We start from the raw sequence: 19,642 nt of genomic DNA on the forward strand, positions 1-19,642 counted from the left end.
AGATTATGAAAATTCTTCTCTTATGTAAAGGAGCCTCATAGTCCAGCATTGACGCGTCACGGCTTCTTGATTAACTAAGGAAGTTTGTATGATTGTATTTTTATATACCTACAGGTATTATTGAGCCTATCATTAGATTATATGTTACATAATCCAATATATTCTTTTAAAATAGATTTAAAAAGCCCGATGGCCAATCTTTTGATCGTATCATCGGTTATTAGTACATTTAGTTTGTGTTAATTTTTAGGACACTTTATCAATTATTCGAACACGATAAATACTCTAGATATATAAATTGTCTCACATATCTGTCGGTCGTAAAAGAAAGCACTAGAAAATAGACCACAACGGAATTATGCTTATCTATGTCGTCAGAATTGCCAAATCGGGAGTTATCGTAGATAAATATTAAGTACTTTAGGAGGATAACAAATTGTACTTGTTTACATACTTTTTCTTCATTAGGGGTTGGTGTATTATTAATTCTTATTATTTTTATTAAACTATAATATAAAAATTCGGATTTATAAATCCAGAACGTACGAACCGATTTCCACGGTTTTGCATTCGTTGGAAAGTCTCGGGCTCCGTGAGGTTTGTAGCAAAGAAAATTCAGGAAAAATTCAAGAGGAAAGTAGGAACACAGGGAAAATCATCGTTGGTAGTATTTAATATAAGTATCATTAACATCATGTACGAGTTTACAGCTGGAACACGGGCCTTATGTATAAATAATTGCAGTTTAAACAATCTGTTTCCCGCAGAAAGATGACGGTGGTGACAGTGAGATTTACCCTACTTAATATTAGATTTTATAAAGTACTTTTGGGATTTCCAAATTAATGGGACTCGCGAGTCAATTCTTAAGAAAATCGGCTAATGCCCATCTCTAATTTGCCCGGGTGTGATCTACATATTGTTTCCCGGTGAATTTTTCATGTTTTTCTTTGATAAGAATGTCCTAACCATAATAAACTAAACACAACAAAAATAATTAACGAAATTGAACTAGACACGCATAGAGGAAGCAAGGAAAATTGATTTTAATAAAATATATAATATTTTTCTTGAAATCTAAAAGCATTAAAACGTAAGTGTTTGCTTTCATGGCCTTAATCAGCAACTATGACAGTTTACATTTGTTATATTACACCTTGCGTAATATTAGATAGCTATGTATTCCTATCAATAGATATTAAACAACGTGTAAGTCAATCTGGTACCCTACACCTATGTATATTATTAATTAAAAATCTCGTATTATTAATAGAGAAAAGCTCTACTAGTTTCGAATCATAGAGGGACTCTCCATCATTAGTAGCGTGCACAGACGCGGCGACGTCACGCAGTCTACCACGACGTCGCCGCATTTAGTTAATTTAGTATATCTAACGATAGTTATTATAAAAATATATGCATATTATTCCTTTACACTTGACACCAGAGTCGAAAAAAACACCTACATCTTATAAAAAAAATGTTATCTCGTCATACAGTAGGTACCTACAGTCTAGCACGAATAGAATTCCAACGTTTACTTCTGTGTCCTTGTCCTCTTACCTGCTCAGTCAAACACGTATTTTCGTTCACAATCTCTACTGAAAAACTTCATCCGGATCAGAGTCATAATGATAGAGCAAAAACACGGGGCACGTGAAAGATACAGAGTTACTTTGGAGCTCCTAATTGAGCCTTCCATAGGTCAATCACCGTAAGTCGCAAGCAGAAGAACTTGTTAGGTATAAAGCAAATAAACTTAAGTAGCTATCTATATATTACATTTCTTTACATTTGAGAGGGGCTGTACCGCTTAATTTACTACAGGCTGCAATTTATAAGTATGTATCTCATTTATGTTTTTATTACGTCACCGACTCAATGAAAAATGGCGTCATAGATTGCAGAATGGGTAAAGATTTAGCTTCACCTTTTTGTCTTCATATTTCTTTCACCACATTCATGTTACCTGAGTACTAGTTGGAGGATAAATAAACACTTTGAAAGTCATTTTCAAGTATCAGTGTTCATATTTTATTTACTTTTGTAATCAATTTAAGGTCGAAAATCCAGATAATGAAATCTAAAGGACAGGGTATAAGGACATTTAAGTCCTTTAAAAAAAGTGCAAGAAGTGAGTACTCCACTTAAATTCAAATGACACAATCGTTGGAATCATGTTTACTTTTTAAAATGACGATAGCTACTAGGGCATTTTGCTTGCCACTTAGTACTCGAGCAATGTGTGAACTCAGATACTACTGTTTGTGCCAGTATTTACTGACTGCGCCCTTCTCAAACATTCCCATCCATCGGGTAGATAGCAAGTTTAAACATGGAACTCTAATCGATATATCAACAGCAATTAAAAACATCGATATTAACTTTTTCACAACACGCGAGAATTCCATGATGTCAAAGTAAATGGTCGGACTTTATAAAAAGACGTAAATACTAATTCAATTATTATTTTATTCAATTATATTGTGTGAGTGGAATTTTCTATTGAATGTAATGTGATTGTTTTACAGGATGCTAAGAAATAAATAAATGATTCGTACTAGATGAAGGGCTGTGTGTGACTGTAAACTATGAGTGTAAGGCGACTCTTGCAGTATAGTTATATCTCATCTTTATTTACACACGAATGTTTGAGGTAGATATAGATCGTTACTTAATCATTGAAAGAGCTGGGTATTCTTTAATGCCTTCTGAAAATTATAAATATACGACTGTACCACTACATAAAAAGGTGATTGTTTTTGGAGCTTACTTAAAGATTACAGAAAGACTTGAAAATGGTGACGGCAATCCTTATAATGTCTTCATCTCTCGGTTGCCACTATAATAAATCTTCTCAACAATCTACTGAAATATAAATATAAACCGCCAATTTTATTCAAAATACCAGCAAAGTTACATCATTCTTTTGTATCTAGAAAGAAGATGATCGTGAGTATAAAAAGTTTAATAAAAATAAATGAAATAGATAACAATGGATGTTGTTGAGGTTGACCGTTAGATGTGATCCAAAAACCTTTTCAAACATTTCTTGCTTCTTCATGCATACTTACAGTTTCTTTTTATAAAAATCTTTGTCATTTCAGCTTTACTGATAGATGTTATAAATCGATGGCGGTATATTAACTTGTAATAACTAAGAATTTGAACTCTGAGAAGGTTTGAAATGAAAGAAAATTTCTATTAATTTCACCAAGAAGGGAAGAACTCAGAAAATAGCATCGTATTTGTAAGATCTTGTCGCTTAGTGAAGACAATTTTGTACCAACTTATTTTGGCCATTGTTATGATGAATAAATATATTTTTTATCGAGGCAAAAGTGGGGCGGGCGGCTAGTAATATGTACTTACACCTAGTATGTAAATAATAAGAGGTACAACATACAAATATTTTGGATATTTTATACAAGCGTACTATATCGTGACATGAAAATAAATAACATATATTTACTATGTAAGTTGTATCTGGTACCTATATGTATGTATAGAAGGTATGTATTTTTATTTACACAGGTGGTTTTCAAACAATTGCCGGGAATTGGTGAGATGCTAGCGTTATTTACTGTCTGCTGTGAAGTACTTTTACAAGGCTGAGACTAAATAGACAACAATACCTGTAGAGTACCTAGGTACCGCTGGATAGATGTTAAGATGTGTTGGAATGTGTTGGTGTTGTATCAGCAAATTAAATTGGTCGACTATTAAAGAAATGACATACGTTACTAAAACTATGCTATTTCAAAGGAGTTTTTCATAATCCCTGTAAGCACTGAGCCGATTTCAATAAACTCAACATACAGTCTCTCGGTGAGATCGATTTTTGACATTACTTGTATGGAGTTTCTGTGAAAAATGAAGATCGATCCAGATATTTTGGATTAAGATCGGTTATTGATCGATCAAAGTGAATGATCGATCGGAATATAACGTCTGTAAGAGACTACACATCTCCCCGAAATACCCCGTGGAAATACCTGAACCCTTTACTGAAGATATTAATGATAAACCTTCTTCTGTAGAAGGCTCTTGTATTCCAGCACTGGTTGATTAATAAAGAAATAAAGACGACAGTTTGATCGCTTTATGTGATTTATGACGGTGCATGCAGTTCCAAAGCATTTCCTTCCTTAAGTTAAGGATTATACGTAAAAAGTAGCGGAAATATCCTGTAACAATTACAATAGCCATAACTAGGTAGTATTGAACTACCGGACGGTTTGTAGGCTTCCGTAACGGTTATGAAACTTTAATTTGGTCAATTTTCACGGTAACCATACAATGGCGACGTCGCGACTAGTTCATAATACTTAATGTAGGTACGAGTACGTGATTTAAGAGTTGAGCACGCCAGTGTTCACGCTTCAATGAATATCGCTCTGTAAAAAATGCGCCATTTTAGTATTTTAGCGCGAAAAACTTGATTGTTGGGTATATAATTTAAATACTACATAGCATATTTTTCTTTTTTGCTGCATGAAGTATACGGAAACGTAGGCGTTTGAGTCTGTGATCTATATTCTTAAGGAAAAATCAATGGAATTTAATTATGTAGTACTATGAGCTGCAGTGTCAGGCTTTGTTATCGAAACCTGCCCAGAATGATTCGCGTAACCAACACGGCAATTTGGTACGATTGGTTGTTGTGAGGTAAAAGGAGTGTGATTCACAGTGAATAAATAAATTGACAATGATAGGAAATGGCCAAGGTGGGAAGCGAAAACCAGGGACGTTTTGGACACGCTGTTCTTTGTGATAGCTGTGCCCATCATAATGTCACGTGTTGTGTGTCATTCATGTCATGCATCTCATCAAATGTGACATTGCCAAAAAGTAATCAGATCTCATGTAATGCCAAATTTTAATCTATAGATAATGCCTAATTTTACACTTAGATGCGGCGATGCATTACAATCGTAGCTCGTTGCTCGTAGGTCGTAGCGATGCTACGCGCTACCAACTGTGCTACAAGCTACGAACTATGCTCCACGAACTACGTGCTACAAACTCCGCGCTAAGAACTACACTTCACGAACTATGAGCTATGCACTACAAGCTACGCATTACGAGCTACGCACTACGAGCTATGCACTACGAGCTACGTACTACGAGCTACGCACTACGAGCTACGCACTACGAGCTACGCACTACGAGCTACGCACTAAGAGTTACGCACTACGAGCTATGCACTACGAGCTACGTACTACGAGCTACGTGCTACGAGCTACGCACTATGAGCTACGCATTACGAGCTACGCACTACGAGCTATGCACTACGAGCTACGCACTACGAGCTACGCACTACGAGCTACGCACTACGAGCTACGCACTACGAGCTACGCACTACGAGCTACGCACTACGAGCTACGCACTACGAGCTACGCACTACGAGCTATGCACTACGAGCTACGCACTACGAGCTACCCACTACGAGCTACGCACTACGAGCTACGCACTACGAGCTACGCACTACGAGCTACGCACTACGAGCTACGCACTACGAGCTACGCACTACGAGCTAAGCACTACGAGCTAAGCACTACGAGCTAAGCACTACGAGCTAAGCACTACGAGCTAAGCACTACGAGCTAAGCACTACGAGCTACGCACTACGAGCTAAGCACTACGAGCTACCCACTACGAGCTACGCACTACGAGCTACGCACTACGAGCTAAGCACTACGAGCTACGCACTACGAGCTAAGCACTACGAGCTACGCACTACGAGCTACGCACTACGAGCTACGCACTACGAGCTAAGCACTACGAGCTACGCACTACGAGCTAAGCACTACGAGCTACGCACTACGAGCTAAGCACTACGAGCTAAGCACTACGAGCTACGCACTACGAGCTACGCACTACGAGCTACGCACTACGAGCTAAGCACTACGAGCTACGCACTACGAGCTAAGCACTACGAGCTACGCACTACGAGCTACGCACTACGAGCTAAGCACTACGAGCTACGCACTACGAGCTACGCACTACGAGCTACGCACTACGAGCTACGCACTACGAGCTACGCACTACGAGCTACGCACTACGAGCTATGCACTACGAGCTATGCACTACGAGCTACGCACTACGAGCTACGCACTACGAGCTACGCACTACGAGCTACGCACTACGAGCTACGCACTACGAGCTACGCACTACAAACTACGCGCTAAAACTGTGCGCTAGGTACAACGCGCGGCGAGCTATTATTGTAGTATTACGTATTTATACAGTCATGATTTCGAACCAGATATCAGTATAGAATCCAGTCGTGTTGCTGCGACCCATCGTCTGCTGCTGCTGCCTAGTGTCGCCCGCTTCTAACTTGTTGTAACACGCGGCTGTGCTCGCGTTCCCGGAGGATAAAAAGTATATGTGTTATTCCAGACCACACACATACAAACACACAATCTCTAAAATATCGCATTTATAATATGAGTAGTAGTGGATAACAGCATACCCTATCATATAAATTTTCAAACCCGAAATTTTTGGAAGTATCATACCAACTTTTACCGCCTAACTCATATATTAGGATTGGTGGAGGGTCAAGTTTTTACTACAACTTATTAACTATCCTGCTACATTAGTTTACATTTCAGCTTCAAGGACATCAGGATACTTCCTAAAGAATCTTCGATGAGTAAATGAATCTATGACGAAATCTGTGTATTTTAGGTATCAATAAAATCTAAAGCTGTGCAACCTTGGTTAAAAGTAATGCATGATATTAAAATTCGACATCATTTTTGAATTGTTGCAATAGGTAAACACTCCACACAATTTGTGCTAGTACTTTATTTTTTAAGTTCTATCAAAAGCGCCTACGGCGATATTGTAGCACATCACAGTTGTAGTAAACTTGTAAATGATAGCTAGTAGATAATGGTATCCACGCCACATGTACCAAAACTTTTTTAACTACATCTTTAAAAAAAAATCTGTATGTTTATGTAGTCTCATGCCACCACGACCTTATAAGGTCCGGGTGGCCTGGAGATTTTAGACTTCATAGTAGTAGTATTTCATGCAAGCGGGTGCGGGTTCTGATCAAACTCTACCAACAGCAATTACCGGTGTGACTTTTTCTGAGTTATATGCACCTCTTAAGATTGTTTAGACACCACTGACAAACGGTGAAGGAAAACGTGACGAGGAGGCTTATAATTTTTAATTATAAGTCTGAATTTGAAATTCGCCAACCCGCATTGAACAAGCGTGGTGATTAATGCTAACCTCTGTCTGAGATGAGGTCTTTGGTCAGCAGTGGCTACTATAGGCTGTTGATATAATATGATATGATATAGTGTAATTTAACTAACGTAGCATAACGCTCCTATTTTCTTAGGGGAGTAAACAGAGGTACGAGACTGCACGAATTGATCACTTTTTATCCGACTGTAGGAAAGATAATTTTGCCAGTAATGTTTGGAGCTTCAAATATGAACAAGACAAACCATGTATTTTTTCACTTTGTAACACTTATACTTTCAGATGAAAGTATGAGTGTAAGAAAAAAATACAAAGTATAGAAACGTAGACACTGGCACACGAGTTCAGGAGTCAAAGTGAATAAAATATCTATTCATTTCTATAATTCATCTCATTTTCTATTTTGTGCACAGATTTAAAACAACTGTTATATGCACTTTAATTGAAAATTAATACCTCAAGCCTCGATAGGCTTTATCAATATAAATGGTTATGTAAGGACACTATTATAAATTGACCATTCACATACATATTGTATGAAGCGGGAGATATTGACGTGTTAGTGATAACAACTGAATAAACACACGTTTTAACAATGATTGTATTGTATTTTATCAATAAGAAATTGTCATATACTTAATATCTAAGTATTCACATATAGATAGCTTAACTTATAACTGCATAGGAATCACCATTTATTTTAATTTTAACAGATCTGTACTTAATAATTATGCCAACCGACTCATGCCACATAAATCGTCATAAAATTAAAAGTAAAAATAGCAAAAATAATTAATCAGATCACACTAAATACATATAGATACATACATAACACATGTAACGTAAAGATCATAAATCCTTGGAACTTTCTGGAAGACAGAGGAATATTTTGGAGCATGCGAGGTTGAAGGAATTGCACGCTGAGATCAACCATTGGGGTTTGTTTTTCCAGACGATGAAGATGTAGTATACAGGGACTCCGATGGCGATGAAGACGACACCTATACCGACTTCTACGGGTGTTGTGAAACAGGAGCATATGACGACGAAGGTGCAAATGATCAGGAAGGAGAGGGGAAGAATGATGTTGACTCGGATGGGTCGCATGAGGTGCGGCCGCGTATATCGCATGTACAGCAAGCCGGCCACTGATGCCAATGTGAACAGAGACTCCACCGCCGTCACGTACACTATCAGGGACTCCACGTTGTTTGAAAGCAGCAGTACCAACGTCGCTATACACTGGAATGGGAAAACAGTCAATTAAAAGTTTAATAATTAACATAACATCATATTTTCCTGTTACGGTATCTATATAGGTGTATAAGGAAGTCCAATTATTGTAATCTAATTACTATTATTTAGTCGATAACAGCCTGAAATTGAAAATTAGCCGAGAACCAATAAAAAGAAGTCCAGTATAGCACCCACATAACCCTACTCGGTTATAATGAGTTGTCGTAACATTAAGTGTTCATCATAATTGCAGCGAATGAATCTTCTAGAATTACATTACTTGTCATACTTTCATTTTAATTAACTTTCTATAATGACCGTGTCACGTAAATCATCATGACATCGTAAACTGGTAATCTTCTTGTTAAGTCTCTCATTAATATGATTAAAGATCCTATAAAAGGAGAGCTCTTTAGAAGAAATTAATGAAGAGTTACTTTCTTGATCACAAACTTAATTGGTTTCTTGTACACGTGTCGCCCATATTGTCTGTTAGTGCCAGGACGATTAGTTCCACTACTTTGTTGCATGGTAACACGTGGAACCACTTTCATTATTCCAATTTGCTTTATTAAAATTAATGCTATATCACAATTTCTATACAATGCTTACAGTTTTATATGGTGTTAACCAGAAGTTTGCTGGATTTCTTTAACTTATTATGTCCTAACTTCCTATCTACATTATTCTTTTTTATTTTAGGTTAAATAAGATCCCTATCAATATGATATATATGACAATATGAAGGTATACTTACAAGGAATATTAACGAAGGCACAGGAGTTAGCCTTTTAACATCAATCAGAGATATGGCAAGTGGTAAGTGTCCGTTCCTGGCTCCGACAAAGAACAGCCTGGATGAGGCGTAGATGGCACCATTTAGGGACCCAAAGGTGCACAGAGCGACGAACAAAGGCATGATCCAGGACATCATGCCAAGGATCTTCACGCTGAAGGTTACAGCAACTGCTTGGGACGAATGGATCTCATCGTTGGTAAGAACTGCGAAGTATGCCACGTTGGTCAGCGCATAGACCAAGGTCACCACTGGCATTGAGATGCAGATGGCTCGAGGCAAGTTTCTGAAAAAGAATTGAAATGAATTTTAAGTCCTGTGTGAGTATGTAATGTAATGTATGACGTAAGTTGGTCATAATACATTATTGAAAAGTTGCATATAATGGCTGAAGGCTTATCAGCAAAATGGAGTATACTTTAGTTGTTGTAAGGTTCCTTCACTTTTGAAGTGGGTTTTGTCATATAAAAACACATTAGCATATAAATTTATTTCTGATAAAAAGAAATAAAAGTGCACTATTTCACGCTAATGTTAAAATGTTTGATAGAGACATTCTAGAAGTTAAATGATAATAGAAAATACGAATAGCTAGTAAAAGACTTTTAATCAAAAATTAAGTACCTAATACCTACTTAGGTTTTAATTAAAAGAGCTAATACGTATTAATTAAAACTCATATCTAAGAAGAGATAAAAGCGTTAGACAATTCCCATGAATCATAATAGTTTACGAGTTACAATTTATGATTATTATTGTTTACAATACAGATAAACAAATGATGTGTAACGAATGGGTTGAAGTATTAACGGACATTAAGTAATGCAGCTAACATAATTATACTGTATCTGTGTTAATTTACAATTATGTTGTAAATCATATTTTTGTTTGTAATGCACCAAAATACTGTCATTATGTAATGGTTTAGTTCACAAGTAATTATCAAATATCGTTAGGTGATTACCGTGATTATGTTTATCGTGGTTAATTCGCTACTTTTAGATACAGTTTGGAAGAGTTAGTTATGTGAATGACGCTTAAGTATATAAGGACGTAAAGGTGTAAATGGCATGGTCAATAAACCAGAATGGATTGGATCATTTATCATGTAAAGAGGAAATAGCACTAGAGGAGTTAAAACTGAGAGGAACTCGTGTATCTCGGCTTAAAAAGGAAACTGTCTAAAAAGAAACTGTGATGATGATTAAGTCTGCTAGAGTGAAGTTTAGATTGTGATTGGAAGCAAGATAAAATAATTAAAGTAAGAAATGGACACGCTGCTGGTAATGGTCTTAGATCTAAAGTTTCAGACCTCCATTTGCAAAGAATGAATCGACTCACTTGTAGGGTTCTTTCAATTCTTCCGTCACGAAGTTTAAGTAGTTCCATCCGGAGTAAGAGAATAGTCCTGTGTAGAACGCTATGGCCAGTTCGCCAGGCGCCGTGATCGTGCCCTCCATCATATTCTCCAAGTTCTCTGTAGTATCAGAGTACATATGCCATAAACTGGCAAAAAATGTGACGAGCAACGCAAGAATCTTCGCCGCCGTGAACGAATCTTGCACTCGCGTCACCCACTTAACGTTATAGCAGTTTATAACTGTCAGGAAACCTGGAATGAAACAATTGGACAAATAAGATTACTGCTCATCTCTGTACGCATCGTATTTGTACTGATGAGTACGCCACGACGCCACGTGTAGGTAGATTGCTCTATGATCCATAACGCAGAACGAAATTATCCTACGTCTTCCACATCCTTGACATAGAAATTGAGAGCATCTTAAATAGAGTGTGACCAAATATAGTTTCCTATTCTCAATTTGGTATCTACTTATGAATGCTTTTTTGTACTATTTAGGGCAATTCTCCTACATCCTATATCCAAATTAGGACCCGTAGGACCAAGTGATAAGGAAATCGTTATTCAACCCAATAGCAAAATCACGTCCAGTTATTAAGTGCCCTTACTATACGTCGAGCGTGATAATTCCGCACAAGAGCGTGTGTCAGTACCATGCGGGAGGAAGCTCACATTATCCTGTCAGGCGCAATCAGCTCACCGACCGCTCCACAGTACACCTATACATACCTACCGGGACATAAAGATACGGACACAGTCGCCCTATTGAAGTGACAGCCTGAGGCCTCAAGTACAATACATCGCTTCACAATGATAGATCGCGACACTGTGCCTCTTATTGTATGCTCTTGGAATCTTCCGTCAAATAAGGGCCTGCGTAGGTCATACGTATTATGATCTAATTCTGTATTCTCAATTGTGACTTGTATTTGTAGTTGGTATTAACTTTTGGTGTTTTATGATTTTACAGATTTTATGCTGTTCATTTCATTAAAGAGATTTTAGATTATAGTATTTTTATCGTTGAAAACGAGCGTGAATTATCCGGAAAGTCCGCTTGACTAGAAAGCTTAGGAGAAATGAACATTGCAAGTTTCTAAATACAGCACTTAAACAAGTCAATGATCTAGACGAGTCGCTTGTATGTGAGACAGAATGGCTCCTTCAATAAATCTTTGAATACGATTCGAGACTCGCAGTTGTATTGATAACCAGAATTAACAATGGGTTGCTCTTGCTCCCCTAATTCTTGAAACTTGATTTTGAAATACATATACATCGTTAGGACACAATTCAAACCGGTTCGCAGTATGGGGTGATGATAATGTTCTGTCGACGAAAAATGATTTCTTGTCTGGACAAAACACGAGGCATTACTCCTGCAAATTCCGTGAGAGAATTCTTTAATCACCGAACGAGTTTCTTGGAAGCTGCACATGCATCGATACTGGTTTCATGTTAAGATTTCTGCGTATGATTGAGATGGGATTCAAATAAGGTTAGACGCGCCATAATCAGTCAAGCCTTTTTCATTTTAGAATTCGTAAACATTAGGATTGCATGATACGCAGATACCTACTTGGCACATAGTACTTTTTGGTCCATTTGAAGTGTCTGTCATTTTGCATGCTAGTTATTTATATTCACCTTTTGTTTTTATTTCATTAAGCAGCGATTCGTTGCTATAAGTATGTACTACCATGAACATACAATACATTTCGAAAATAAGTTATGCGTTATTCACAGTAACAAGGTTGTTTGAATGCAAACAAGTAAACTACAATCAACTTTAATGAGGGCTGTACTGAACAAATATTTGCTAAATCTGTGTACACAGAAAAAGCAGGCATAATGTCGACCTAGTAACGAATTAGGATAGTCTACTCGTTGACGCCATTATAATCATAATCGGTCCATTCATGGCATGGTTACACTTGTCGAGAAATAAGGGGCAAAAAATGTTTACTTAAACATGTGCTTGTACGTTTCGAGGTCAATAACCGAACCCGAGCACGTTCTATTTACGTGAAACTTTATTGATGATCTGGGATAATGAGATAAAATATTCAAAAATGAGTCTTATACACTACACTACAAATTAAAATAATTAAGCATTTTTCAATGACGTGAATGCAAACAAAGAGCCACGTCTCAGACATTTGGGACTGCAGACGATTAGCATCTGTCATCAGTAGACACATTTTTATTCATATTTTCTACTACGACCCACACGTGGCTGCTATAAATACTTTGTTAGATCTATTATCTCGTTACTATGTATTCGATACACTCAACGAGTGAATAAGGAGAATATTAATACGGAAGATGAAGAATTCCATTCTAAACATATGGAACATTCAGCGGACGCCTATAAAATTAAACATATGTAGAAGGATCATGCAGTAAACCACTTATAAAACTATGATGTCTGAACAACGGCATGTTACTTATTTCAAGTATAAATATTAGATATATTAGAAAGGCGACCCCGATTGAACTAAATAAATAAACATCAGATACATGCCAGATCAGATACGTGTTAACCCGGGTCAGATGGAGTATTTATTACCGGGATTTCCACTGGCTTAATTATTATAATGGAATTCAAACAAATCTGGAATTGGAAACAAATGTGATGATTGGAAGATTTGTTTTAGCTTTTCATCTAGTAGATTGTAAGCTTGTCTGTCACGTTAGAGCTATGAAAAAATTAGGGGCTAATTAATGTGGGCAAAGGGGTAGGTAGGTCTATTGGAAAACTTCTTCTCTTCTTAAGTATATGCATTCTCAAATACTCACATGTAACTGAAGCTGCTATGAGGCTGACAGCTGCATCTGGAGGTGTGCAGGCTGGCCACAAAGGTTTAAGGATATTCTGTGCGAAAGTCAGCGCCGTGATAGCGTTCCCAGTTGGTACCAGGATGAACAGCGCCACCCACAAGTACAGGAATGAAGGGAGAGATCCGAACGCTTCTCCTATGTAAGCGTAGTCGCCTCCTGACTTTGGAATCATTGTACCTGGAAACAAAATACTGATATACATTTCATTAAGAAAGTACGTACATTTAAAAATGTACATAGATTGGGCATATTTCAACGATTTTCTTTTGTTCTTTTGTCTATCTACATCGAAATTCTGGATCGTCTTGCCTTACGAAGGTCTTTGACAGTAGTTTAGACCGCGACTGTGAAATTCCAAAAGTCTAACTATGGGGTTAACTGTGAATGCGTGTTTTAACTGTGGAAGGCGTAGGGGGTTGCTATATCTGTATGATAGTAAAATACTGACATACAACCGAATCAAATCAAAGTCCCTTCTGAAAACCTATTTAGCTAGTTTATCTTCAGATTAGGACTGTAATAAATATCTGTTTAGTTTCCTATATCATGGCTAATTACATGTAGTTTGAGGCAATTAAAATAAAACAATAGAATGTTCATAAGATTGATCAAAATATGTTTAAATCAATCAGAAAGAAATAAGAGATCGTTTTTTTTAGAATTGGATTTAATTTACTGCATAAATTATCTAATAATCCTAATCTTTACTAAATACGATATCCCTAGTTACAATAACATGAGGATAATCTTCCCTGATATGTACCTAGCTTGATCGATATTAGACAATTCATAACAGAGCAGCACGTTTTATACCAAAATAAAGAATATTCAGATTTCCTTTTCGCAATGTCATGTAATAGGAGGAGAGCCAGTAATGAGCCTGTTGCCATAACAATATTTAACCTGATCAGGGAGTACAACTCGAAGCCCCTTGTTAAACGTGTAGGGGTGAATGACTTAAAATTAATTTAGATCACTTTTCTATTAAATTGAAATTCTTCAGTAATTTTGCAACATTTTCTTATCGTTGAATTCGTAATATTGGATAAAAACCGTTACTTCTGAAGAATGTAGGTAAATGTATATGTATTTAATGCATCGTTTTAGATGTCACATAAATTTACAGGTCGATAACTACTTATTTCTTTAGTCTACCTAAATAGCTTTTATTGTGTAGAAAATTTAAAAACAATATGTAGTTAAGTAAATAGATAATATGCCAATGTGCCATAAAACACCCTGCTATCAAATTGGTATTAGGGCAAGTGACCCGGTTGTGGCCATCGACCCCTTTGTGGCCATTTGGGCCTTCAAATATTTATAACTAAGGCATGGACAAATAAATTACTCTGTGATGTACAGTATTTAAATTATTGAATATTTTAGACACTGATACCGTTGGCAGCTTTGATGTGTCAAACTTCACTTCGATGCAACAAGTCATTCTTTTTAGTTGAGGGTGAAATTGTTAAGATCTTAACAAAAAGGCTAAGGCGAGCGGGTGAGGATTTGGTTTTTATTTTTTAAATCTTTGCTTATTGTTTGGATGTTTATGTTAATACTACATGAAGAATATATTGTCTAAGTGGAACTAAAGTTATTTTGTCGCCATATGTTTCTGAAGTGAGGTTTTTAGAAGGTGGCCACTAATGGAGACAAAATTATGAATTTCTCCATCTTTGGCCACATGGCTGGCCAAAACTTTTGTACATAGACGCCCCACTTCTAGTCATTTATCGTAATTTATTTATTATTTTTCCTTGGCTTTACATATCAACAAATACATATTTTTCATTTTCAGAGATGCAATAAATTGCCTTCACACAAAGGGGAGGTCAGTTTACTTTGCAGCTTTTACAAACGTCATATAAATGCTGATCTCTTTATTTTTAAGTTAAATTCAAGTGAAGTAATAATATTTTATATTTTCCAAACTAAATGAAAACCATTGTTTCTAAAATGTCAAATTTAATTAATAAATTTTGATTACTTTTATTGTATTTTTTGATGGCCAGAACTGGCACACGACCGTGGCCAGAAATGGCACGAATCTGGCCAAAAATGGCACAAACTCCCTATTTTTTTTTCTTTTTTATACAGTTATTTTTCTATTGGACATTCTTTAAAAAAGGGATTTTCTTAGGCAAGGTTAATACATGTTAAATGACTTTTTACAAGAAATATGTTCGTGATAACAAAAACTATAAGTTAAGAAAGCCTCAAAGTCGACAAAATTCTTAAAGTGGCCACAACCGGGTCACTTACGATATTCAAGTAATTTCTGTTTTATGCATGTTCTTATCTTTATGCACTAAAACTAGAAAAGTATTGTCTGAATTATATTTTCGAAAATATTTGAACATACGTAATTATCAACATGTATACCATACTTCAAATTAACGTAGGTAGGTAGACCGAGACGGTCGCTAACCGGTAACCTCTTGCCATTTTGAGAAGTGTATTTTGGTACCTGGCTGATGTAAGAACATCGGACAGTTTCAACTTTAACAGCACAATGCCTCTAGCTATTTACATAATTGTCTATTTTATGGGTTACTGAACGACTTTAGAAAAAAAGAAACAAAAAAGCAACCACGTGTTCGAATGATAATTCGAATGCTTTCGCATTTGCCGTAACGGTATTTTATTTCGTCCTGTAACTGAGATGATGTAACAATGTTTAACAATTTCAAATTAATTTTTAATTGAGTGTTGCGAGTAAGTTAATTTCCGATATTGGCTGAATAAATAATTCGAGTTTACTTTTGTTATATTTTTTCTGTAACAATGATAAGACGATGGAAAATTTCATACTACTCGTTACTTTTTTTTTGCTTTTACTGTTTACCATAAAGCCCATTTAAAAAAATTAAAAGTCCCTATTGTCAATGAACTGTGAACAGCAGACATTTTTTGTTCCGGGTGCCAGCTTAATGTATTCTAAAATAAACTCTTTATGTCTAGTTTTCGTTTTCTTTAGAACCGGTTCATTCTAGTTGTAACTGGTTCAGTGTGTTAATTTTAAGGATTTTAAAATAAATATTCTGAATGGCATTTTGTTGTTGTGTAACCTCGATTTATTTGCAAAATTATACTATTAATATTCTGACGCTATTATTAAATGGTTCTTTTAATATAAATATATTATATCATATATTTGCGTTAACACGCGTGAAAACAGTGGTGCATTCGTTTCCCCTCCATACTGGTTGGCCCATTCGTTGTAAAATAATACGGTCTATTGATTTTAAAATTTGGGTCAGTCGAAACGTATTCAGAAAGCAGCTGTCTGGTCCAAATGGTAAACACAATGAGGGGTTGAATTTGCAATGTTATTGCGAGCGTGTAAAATTAAAGTTAAGCTCAAAGTTTTAGTATTTCAGTATTTGTTTAGTTTATTAATTACCTAAGTATTTTCTTAATAACGTCGGCTAGGATCAATTATATTATTGAACACAATGTGCAAAAATTACGAAAAATTAAACCTTTCAACCGCATCTAGATATTCATTAATTTTTATTTTATCTAAAGGATCAAAGGTTTACAGATATTCTCAAATAGATACATACTTAAGTTTGTATCTAATATTGTCCTGCTTATCAACCAACGTGTGAATACTATATAAAAGGACAATATTAATTATAGTTTGTTCGTTATCATGAAAGCAATAAAACTATCCTCATATATTCGTATCATATCAGGAATTTATGGCATTCGTTCCTGAACGTATTTAATATTGTGTCCGTAATAATAAAGGTGTCTAGTTTTTAAACCATGTTATTAATATCGATAGAGGAACATTCATATTATTACCAAATATTACATGAATTTGGAGTGGGTTGGCTGTAACAGGAAAACTATGACACCAATAAATAATATTGATGTGATCACCAATAACAAAAATGTGACATTTAAACGTCACAATAATATTTTATTTTTAATCTATATTTTAAATGTTACAGCGACGGCCATTGTGATTTTTGTGACTTTTTTAAGGCTAAAATTAGCTGTGGCACTGGTGTATTCAGCCTCTTACTGCTGGAGAGTTCATAACCTCGTCGATAACTTGATACGTCTGCATTGCGTCTCAGGTCAACTAGGTTACGTTAGTACTTTAATACTTCAGTTCCTTAATGCTGTTAAGTTGTCGTAGGTTCTTGACATCGATACAATGTCCTTCATTCGTTAATTGACTCCTAAAGATGTGTCTGGATAAATAAGTAAGAAAAAAAGATGACTCTTAATGTGAGTTTAAGTCAATGAATAAACGATAGTTATATTTATAAATCGTTAACATTTAAAGAATAGATAAACTCTACCAAAACAATTAGGATTCAATTATTTTCACATCGTAGGTAATTATGGTACAGGCACCAACAAAAGGTTTAGATGAATAAACCAATTATTGCAATCTATTTATAAACTTAAATATCTGTATGTATGAGAAAGATAGGTGTACCTATTAAATGAAAATACCTAGCAATAAAATAAACTGAAAAACTATCTTTGTTAATTTAAAGAATTGCCTAATGGCACTAGTAAACAATTTAACTTAAACCTACGTTCATTGCTTTCATTTAACGTTATTGGATTTTCTATCTTCTGTAGGTAAATAGATTGTAAGAGTTAAGTAAGTATCCATAGGAATAAAAATGAGTGTTCTTGTTAGCCGTCTGCAAGGGACCCTGAAACACCCTAGTCTAGGGTCATAAATTATCGTATGGTACCTTCCCATCAACATGTTGATGAGGGCATGCCTACCTATATTTCTACAAGACTGTTTTTGTGTCCTGTGTTTATTGATATACCTATTTATTTATGTAACCTACTTAATTTACCTATGTGCTGTATCTTTTAAGGATCTTATTGGAATTCAGGCAACTAAGTTTCGAAATACGTTACGTTATATTAGAGATTAGCATATGTTTTCATTGAATTTAATACAATATTTAGTTCGATCCTTGGTAATAGTGTACGAATCGAATATTTACATTTTAAATTGTGAACTTTAGTCATGGAAAAATTATCTTCTTGTGGAAGGACCTAAGCAGTGTGTGCGAGCAACAGGTTCAAACACCTTGATAACACAATTAAACACCGTCATTAATTAACATATGCGATGACGGCAGAACATTGTTACTTCATGATGTTAACCCACTTACCTAACTCTGCATAGCAGAGAGCTCCGATCATAGATAGGAAGCCGGAGAGTACCCACACGATCAGTGCCATGCCTTTGGACCCAGCATGTTTGAGGGCTAGACTAGGAGACACGAATATCCCTGATCCCACTATCACACCGACTATGATAGCCACACCGTTCATCAGCCCTAACTCCTTCTTCAAACGGACCCCTTCATCGGATTCTCCATCACCGGTGTCATTCGTTTCTGGGCCCATTTCCATCGCTTTCGGCGGCGGGGCATCAATATCACTCACTTTTGCCATGATCAAAGTTTATAAATAACAAATTATTTGTAGAAGTAGAAGACTTGGATCGTATCACTTGTAGACTTAAACACTTTTACACATTGTCAACAGCAAGATGTAGCACAGCCGAAATTCTGAAGCACCGTCATACAAACATTGCATCACACTGCGGTGTGAGCTGCGGCGGGAAACACCACGTGCGGCGATGAACACACCATTGAACTACCATGGACTGATAAAAAATAAACTCCTGTGGTTTACGCCGACAGTAGCTGATAACACGACAATAGCCAGTATAAATATTAGCGTAAAACAACTTCACATTGTTGTATTTAGGTTAATATATTCAGCACACTTAGTTCACCCGTTTGTAAAATTTACTTAAGTTTTTTAAACTTGCTGTTTATTTAAAAATTATCGGCTTTATTAAATTAATAGTTTATGTCAAAGTTCGATATTTTCCCGGTCGCGATCTTATCCATATGCTGCGAGGAGTAGACGTCCGCCGTTACGTCCGCTTGCCTTACTATTCACTATGCTACTTTGCAAGTTAACCACGAGCACAGTCGTCTGCGTCCGCGTGGATGACTCAAACACGAAACGGCATGGGTCGACCACCGTGCCGAGTCGAAATCGACTTTAACTGTAAAGTTATTGAGCATAATTTCGGCGGAGAGTCGGTCACGAGAATTCACTGCCAAGTTCGTACAACTAGTTTTTTTAGCTATCTCGTTCTCACCATCACC

At 36.2% G+C, this 19,642-nt stretch overlaps 1 protein-coding gene across 1 annotated transcript; it reads right to left on the reverse strand.

Annotated features, from left to right (window-relative positions):
• Positions 1-7,817: 7,817 nt before the first annotated feature.
• LOC118273434 (large neutral amino acids transporter small subunit 1) lies at positions 7,818-19,470 on the reverse strand. The gene is made up of 5 exons (XM_035590407.2): positions 18,629-19,470; positions 13,425-13,643; positions 10,604-10,874; positions 9,224-9,548; positions 7,818-8,472 (listed from the first exon to the last, which is right to left on the reverse strand). Exons 1-5 carry the CDS (start codon positions 18,912-18,914, stop codon positions 8,080-8,082), a joined length of 1,494 nt encoding a protein of 497 aa, XP_035446300.1. The 5' UTR covers positions 18,915-19,470; the 3' UTR covers positions 7,818-8,079.
• Between the last annotated feature and the right edge of the window lie 172 nt (positions 19,471-19,642).

The sequence above is a fragment of the Spodoptera frugiperda genome, chromosome 1 (assembly GCF_023101765.2).
Source record: "Spodoptera frugiperda isolate SF20-4 chromosome 1, AGI-APGP_CSIRO_Sfru_2.0, whole genome shotgun sequence".
Lineage (NCBI taxonomy): Eukaryota > Metazoa > Arthropoda > Insecta > Lepidoptera > Noctuidae > Spodoptera > Spodoptera frugiperda.